Source organism: Dryobates pubescens, chromosome 23, assembly GCF_014839835.1.
Source record: "Dryobates pubescens isolate bDryPub1 chromosome 23, bDryPub1.pri, whole genome shotgun sequence".
In the NCBI taxonomy this organism is placed as follows: domain Eukaryota; kingdom Metazoa; phylum Chordata; class Aves; order Piciformes; family Picidae; genus Dryobates; species Dryobates pubescens.
The window spans coordinates 17,322,599-17,330,751 of NC_071634.1; the positions used below are offsets into that span (position 1 = coordinate 17,322,599).

Consider the following 8,153-nt stretch of genomic DNA (forward strand, 5'->3'; position numbering starts at 1 on the left):
CACAGATTGTTTCAGATTACAATGCCGTGACTTCTCTGCTATTCATTCACATGTCAGTGACTAGCAGAAATGGGAATGAAAATGAGTGAAGAAGTTCTAGAGCAGAATTTGATGTTTCCTGTTTCTAACAGTGTGACTCCCCACATCCCTGCACTTACAGCCGATCCCTCCTGCCTGCCAAAAAAAGAAGTTTCAGCTGAACTGAAAATTTAGTCTTGCTATCAAATTTTGTTATCCAAGCTTATTTTTGTGCCTGTGTTTTCATGAAGTACGATGTGCTCACTATGAACTATTTCTACTGTTTTAAACTGCAGATTCCACAACTTATGCACATTTTCTGTTTAATGCATTTGACACTGATCACAATGGATCTGTAAGTTTTGAGGTAAGTGATGCTGTTGCTTTTTTGTTTTCTCTGCAACTGAGTATTTTGCCATGCCTTGTCATTAAGTCCAGTTTGGTGGCTTTTTTGGCAGAAGAAGCTAGCTTATGTGACTCCAGTTTTCCAAGCTGTTTAAAGATGTCAACAGAAGTCATTATTACTGCTTTAGAGTTGAGTGTCCCCAGATGCTGACTCACGTCGTGCTAGGCAGTATTCTTATAAATCTGTTCATTAAAAAGGCAATCCAATCCATCTGCAAGTTGCATAAAACCATCCTTATTTTCCTCCCTGCCTCTGCAAAGTGTTATGGGGATGACTCAGCCAAAACAGGATTGCTCACACACTGTTAGTTTCAGAAGGCTCTGCAAATAAAAGGCTGTAAAGCAATTGTATTTAAAAGCACGAGAGTTTGAAATGTTGCTGCTGCCAAATTGTGAAAATAAATGAAATATAATAAAAGCCATTGGAGACCTTTGCAGAGGACTTCAGGAAAAGCTACATCGAGGTTGTAAAACAACACAGTAAAGATTTGAAGGCATGGTTCTGAATGAAAAAGGTTAATTGCTAGTGCTGTAATGTGATCAAATCTGTTCCAAACTTCTTGAACATTTTAATACTTAACAGTACATTGTTAAAGAGCTGTTTGGAGATGTAACCCTGTGACCTTCAATTAGTCACTGAGATGTAGACAAGACAAGTTGAGCAAAGCCTTTTCAAGATTCATGTATGCACATGCCTCAAAGGGCACATGTACTAATAAGACAGAGACTGGTAACAGACTAAGAAAACCCAGAGCGTGCCATTTGAGTGGCTAAAGATACTGAAGCTGTCAAAAGAGAGGTCTGTGCTTATTTAGACCATCTGAGGCCATGAATGTGTGCATGCTTCGCTCTGCTGGGTGTGCTGTGGCATATCAGACCTTTGTAATTTGTGTCTAACCTCAGTTCAGCCTTCCCCTGCGTTCCTGTTTTAAGGGAATGCACGTACTTTGCTGCTGCTGCTAAGACGTTTTTCAGCTTTCATTGTCTCTGCTTTAATGTTACTCTAAGCTTTCCTGTACATCTTTGTCAATGATGTAGAAATGCACATTTAAATATAAGCTTTAGCTACATTCTGCTCAGCCTATTGTGGAGATAATTTCACAGATTTATGGGTTTGCTTGCTTATCAAATAGAAAAAGGTTGGGGAGACAGTTAGGAAAAGCCATTATTTAAATGAAGTTAACTTGCTAAGAAGCCAGGTGATAACACATCCCACTGGATATCTTCTCCAATCTGGAAAGATGTATTTATTACTTTGGAAACAAATACCTGTAATCAAATACTAGGTATAAATAATCTCAAAAGTCTTCTGATTTATGTTAGTGGAGTAGCTCTGCAGCAACAGAGAACTGGTGGGTCCCACATGCCTTAGGTAGAAGTATTATTCCCATTCATATTTCCAATAAAAGGTTAAGTATTGAGGCGTACTGTAGCATGCAGTTTCAAATGTTGACTGCAGCAGATAGATCTCAGAGGTCTGAGAACCACACATATACCACTTCCAACAAGGTACAGAATTAACAAGAAATTAATGTTCCTTAGTAGAATGTTCTCCTGAAATTGGTCTCCTGTGCTTGGATTAATCTAACTCCCACTTAAGCTTTTATTTTTTTCCTTTGGACCATTAAACCATGGGGATTGCTTTTGCCTGCTATTAAGTTCAACAGAAACTGCTTATGTGAGGCATTTCAGAGAATAAATCCAGTAACTGAAAATTATGGCTTATTTTACAGAAAATTACTCCATTTACTTATTAATTATGAGTGTAGCAAACAGTGCCTAAATTGCTGTTTATTTAAATAATTAACAATCTTTATCACTTACTCCGAAGCAAAAGATGTGGAAACAGCACATCATTCCAGACTTCCTGCTTCTGATGAATACATTACTCTGGATTTCTGGGTGTTTGTGAAAAAACTGCTCACTTCCAAACTGACCAAGACCTTCTGTCTATGTAGGATTTTGTTATGGGTCTCTCCATCTTACTGCGAGGGACAGTGCAGGAGAAACTGAACTGGGCTTTCAATTTGTATGATATAAATAAGGATGGATATATAACTAAAGAGGTAAGCTCTGCTTTGTACAGTAATCACAGGATCAAAGCTAAGTGTGGTGTAGCTAAGATCCACTTTCAAAGAAAGCCTTCATTGACACATTAGATATTTTAACGCAAAAGTACATGTTGCAAAACAAGACATGCTAAAAGTAAAGTGCAGTACAGGAATTTCAACCTCAACATGAGGAAAAACTTCACTGTAAAGGTCACAGAGCACTGGAACAGACTCCCCAGAGGTGGTGTGGAGTCTTCTTCTCTGGAGCCTATCCAGATGTGTTCCTGTGTGACCTGCTTTAGATGCTATGGTCCTGCTCTGGCAGGGGGGGTTGGACTCAAAGATCTCCAGAGGTCCGTAACAGCCTGTGATCCTGTGTGATTCTGTGTAATTTTCTCATTTTAAAGGCATATGTAAAAAGTGAAAAGGGGAAATCTTCACAGAAGTTGTAAAAGGTCAGAATTCTTCAGGCTGGGAAATGTTTGCCTTAGCCACAGGCCTGTGTATTTGCACACGCAGTCACTAAAGTGCAGTAGTTCAGTAGGATATTTGGAGAGAAAAAGGACTGAGTATGTGGGCCACCATTGTTACTCAGTTTATGAATCCACTGGTAAAAATTTTTACTTGAAACAGAATTTATATAAAAAGCTTCCTGTACGTTTTATTCTGCAAAGATTCCAACACCTACTTTAATGGCAGGGGGAGCACATGAGTGTTTTCTTAAAGCCAGATGGTTTTTCCAAATCTGGGTCTTTCTGTGAGTAGTTCTATATTACACTTAGAATTTTACACTGTTAGAAAAAGACTTCACAATCCTTACAAAAGGGTGACAGATATAGAATCTGATTACTGATTTGTTAACTATTCTTACAGTTTTTGCTCTATTAACAAAATTCAAAGCCCCTAAAGATCGTCGAGCTCCAATATTCCTGCTATAGACAGGGACACCTTCCACTAGACTCAAAGCCCCATCCACCAATTTGCACCTATTCAGAGTCATTTAAAATTCAAATCATGCATATGCTTCTATTCAACAGCTTTGTCTGTAAAGCTGAGCTCACCTGCTAGAATTTCTGGAAACACAGAGCCTTCTTGAAGCTGTCCACTCACAATGGAGCAGACATGTTCTCAAAATACTATTCTAGAATGTAAATCCTAATCCTCATTCCTGTGCCCCAAGTTAAAGCAATGTCTACAGCACACTGTACATCACAGAGCTGTGGGTTTTTTTCTCCTCAGGAAATGCTTGATATCATGAAAGCAATATATGATATGATGGGGAAATGCACCTATCCTGTTCTCAAGGAGGATGCACCTCGACAACACGTGGAAACATTTTTCCAGGTGGGTTGGGTAACATAGGAGCCAAGAAAATCACTCTCTTAGGAGGTATGGAAAAGTTGTCATTCTTGTAACAGTTTTGCATATCCTACCAATTTCTTCTTCTGTGTGGTTCTATCCTAATTTTCTCAGATCTAATCATTACACCTTCCTTTTTCAGCAATAAGCTTCTTAAGCTTGTTCTGCTATATCACTTGCTATGTCTTTACAGCATTTAGGCCTCAGTGTTTGTAGGCTGATATATAACTGACATGAACAGTAGAAAGGACTTGTTATGCACAGGAGGATAAACATACATTCTTCTTCTTCCTGAACAGAAAATGGACAAAAACAAAGATGGAGTAGTCACCATAGATGAATTCATTGAGAGCTGCCAGAAAGTAAGTACTCAGTGATAAGTACTGGAGCTGTGTGTCTTGGCTGATGCTATTGTAGCACTGTACTGATTTCTGGAGTGACAGTGATGCTAACCTTAGTACCCCAAGGTGCAGCATGTATGTACACCACTAGACAAAACCACTAAAGAGTGTAAATAAACTTGTGACCTGAACCTGCGGCAGGGCTGTTACATACAAGCTGTCACTGCTTCTTCAACAGCTGTGTACATATCCCTTGTCTCCTTGCCAGGGGCTGGATGCTACTTGATAGCAAAAAAACCATTCTTTACATTTGTGTTTACTTCTGGCTTCTGCCCATGCTGGGAAACACATTCCTGTTACAATCAGCTCCTGACGTTAATAATAGTGTTGCTTGAATATCTGTCTTCCGTAGGATGTATTTGGTTTCAGAAATGAGATTTGGGGTTTGAGTTTAATCCAGGTCCTTCAAGGAACTTGATTCAGGATTTAACACGGCTTCAGTGGCTTTCTTCCCACATGCAGTGTGAAAATGTTAGCTTCCTTTAATTTCCACTAATTTAATATAGTAAAGTTCCTATATAAAGGAAGCATTAATCCACTCTCTTTTTTAATTACATATCACTATTTCATAAGTTAGTTTATCGGCACAAAATAGTGTACAGGTCACTTCTTACAACCACCTCACTTGAGATGACGTGTGGGGGTCAAAGATGAACACCCCACTGTTTCAGAGCACACAATTACTTGGATTTGTAGTTTTCTGCACCCACAAGACTGAACAGTGAATAACCCAACTGCAAACTGATACTGGACATGTGTTACTGGATCATTCGTGTACAGACTTACCTGTAGCAGAAAATACTAGGAGATAGCCTAAGAAGTGGATTCTTTAAGGACTTTTATCCATGAAATTTCCTAAAGTAGTCTCTCAATGTTTTTATTCACTGGAAGGAAAGGTAGCTGGATTATCTCTCAAGAAAGTACTACAGGCTGTGCATTCAGATTAAAAAGTCTTTACAGCAACTGCTAAATTAAGCATGTAAGATACTCTCCTGTTGTACATGCATGGTATTGTGCACCCAACTGTTGCTCCAGAAGTGCCACCAAATATGAGCTACTACAAGCAAACTCTTTCTTCTGTACACTGAAAGGTGAATCTTAACAAAACCCACCATTCTTCCTGAGAATCTGAGCTGAGGAGTCAGTGCTGTGGTGGTATTTGCAAAACAGACTGACTTCAGTTCATGCAAAAATGCAGCCTTAAGGTGTTTTATTTTGGAGTCGTGTCTGGCTATGCAATAGGATGCCCTAAGAGTGCAAAAAAGGCTCTGGTGTTCAGTACCCAGAACCAGCAATTCCATGTATGGCGTCACATTTCAGATACAACAATTCCTTGAGTGTTTAGTGTCTTACTTTGTTATACTGGATACAAACCTCCAAAATACCACAGACAATTTTCTTAACATTCTACTGTATTCTGGGCAGAATAGTTTTGGTTTGATTAATAGACACAAAAACCTGTTTAAGTGTAGATCCATTACCAGCCTTTCTTCTGCTAACAATTTCTGAGAACCAGCTAAAAGTTGCCATTAACTGGAACTGTAAAATACTGTTAGCTCCACCCAGTTTCACTATAGCTATTGGCCAGCCACACTTCTAATGCTGTATGATTTTGAGGGTATTTTTGTTGTCTTTTTCTTTTTTTACAGGATGAGAACATAATGAGATCCATGCAGCTCTTTGAAAATGTGATTTAATGAAGGCATTAGGTCTACAACTAATGGACAAATATGAGCTCTTCTGCAACATTATCTACAAGATGGATTTCCCACTTTATCATAAATAAAATTACTCAGCTTTACACTGAGACATGTATTATGCAAATAGATTTTTTGTATTCTAAACTCTTCCCAACAGAACCCCCTTTCTAAATTATACAATTTAGCACTTCAACAGTGGTTACTTAGCTACCAAGATTGTTCTGAAGAGAGGTTTTTACTCCAGACTCAAAATAAACCCTGACGTTATGCAGCTGTATTATCATTCCGACTTCTAGATAAAGCAGATAATTTCACAAGGAGATGAAATAAATACTCTTATGTTTTGCTACTCATTGGTACTGGATTAAGCTCCAGGTGTTTATTTCTTAAATCTTAGCTTCTAATTTCTACAGAGGCATTACCAAATATTTTCTTTTCATGTTGGTATGTTGTAGTCCTCGTTTTTTGAATGATACTTTAAGTGCTATAATCAATGTGCAATGCACATCTTGCTGCAATTGCCTTTTACCTTTGCTCTTCTCTTAAAAGAAAACCCCAAACCTAACTTAAATAGACAACTGGAAAGGAAGAATTTATAGAACAGGAAAAAGAAATTGCTTATGGGTAGATTTACTCCCTAGCAAGTATGAGCAAGCTTCTATCGACCACACTTACCTAGTAAGTCTGCATTTCAATTATTGTGACTTGAACATCAGGAGTCCTACATCCTGTGTTTCTAATTCTTCCTGGAGGTGTCTGCAAAGTTAAGGATCTTCTGAGTTTTTCAGGAAGAAACCTTGTCTGGATCCTAACACTTTCTGCCTTTGATGAAGAAAAAGGCATGAACTTCTTTGGAAACTTCCATTCCACTCCCGTGCTCAGAGAGACTCCAGTACGTAGTAACATCTACTAATACTGACTGCTAGGCAGGCTAACATCTGTTTCAGCTTTTTGTAGTATCTTTAATTACGAGACAGAGTCAGAAACAAAAATAATGGGAAACTTCAGCTATCTAATGTCGTCCATGTGTGATAAATGCATTTCATTTGTTAGGAGCATTTCTTCACTGAGATTGGAGCTACCAGAATTCCGAACCTAGAGAGGTTTTTCTAAAGAAAAAAAAGTATGTACCGAAACTCTAACACTGGCCCCTCCCACCTGCCCATGCAATTTCCAAGATACATTGTCCACAGAGTTGATGCCAATACTTCAAAACAGGTGAAATGCTACCAGAGATAGGCCAATCTTCATTGGGAGAGTGCTGCAGAAAGCTTGACAGGGGATTCATGAAGCAGGAAGAAAGTCGCAGGCATCCTTTGCAAAAAAACTATCAGGTATCTATTCTGGTGTAGAGATGGGAAGTTAGAGGCATGTTGAAGGCTGCTCTGCTATCACCAGTGTAGGATAAGAGTAGTACAATACATGTACACCTGAAATCTGCTGTAGTGTGTTTGTGTAAACTAAATGTGCACATTTTGTAAAAAAAAAGGAAAATAAACCTGATGAAAACCAAGCAGTGTGATGCATTCTCCTGAGTTGGTTACAAGCAGTGTGATGCATTCTCCTGAGTGGGTTACAAGCAGTGTGATGCATTCTCCTGAGTTGGTTACAAGCAGTGTGATGCATTCTCCTGAGTTGGTTACAAGCAGTGTGATGCATTCTCCTGAGTTGGTTACAAGCAGTGTGATGCATTCTCCTGAGTTGGTTACAAGCAGTGTGATGCATTCTCCTGAGTTGGTTACAAGCAGTGTGATGCATTCTCCTGAGTTGGTTACAAGCAGTGTGATGCATTCTCCTGAGTTGGTTAATCTGAAGAAACAGAAGTTACATCTTTGCCCACAAATATGGTGTGGTTTGTTGTTTTGGGGGGTTTTTTAAAGCTTAAACACATAGATCTTGACATTAGCACAGCTCTGATCCCAGCAGAAATCTTACTACAGTCAGCAGTAAACTTCATTTCCTGAACATTGTGAACTTTCTTTCACATGACACTTTTAAAATATCCTCTGCAACAGCATCTTCAGATGACAACAAAAACCCCAACCCTTCCCCATCCTCAGGGGAAACAAATTCTGTGGTAAATTTTGTTACTTCAATCAGTTCTCTCAGAGTAGCTCAGATGCCAATAACAACAGGGACCCTGAACAATATTTATTACAAGACCTGTTAGAAATTATATTGCAATTAAGTTCAAACACAGTCACAGACAAATGCTGCAC

The 8,153-nt window shown here is 38.8% G+C and overlaps 1 protein-coding gene across 12 annotated transcripts in view; it reads left to right on the plus strand.

Annotated features, from left to right (window-relative positions):
- KCNIP4 (potassium voltage-gated channel interacting protein 4) overlaps positions 1 to 7,493 on the plus strand; it is a 274,262-nt gene extending 266,769 nt beyond the window's left edge. For all 12 annotated transcript variants that reach the window (XM_054172364.1, XM_054172361.1, XM_054172358.1 and 9 more), the window contains 5 exons: positions 315 to 385; positions 2,382 to 2,489; positions 3,714 to 3,818; positions 4,133 to 4,195; positions 5,884 to 7,493. In XM_054172364.1, the coding sequence (XP_054028339.1) occupies positions 315 to 385; positions 2,382 to 2,489; positions 3,714 to 3,818; positions 4,133 to 4,195; positions 5,884 to 5,931 (395 nt within the window). In that variant the 3' untranslated portion in view covers positions 5,932 to 7,493. The remainder of the gene's footprint in view (positions 1 to 314; positions 386 to 2,381; positions 2,490 to 3,713; positions 3,819 to 4,132; positions 4,196 to 5,883) is intronic.
- Positions 7,494 to 8,153: the final 660 nt, after the last annotated feature.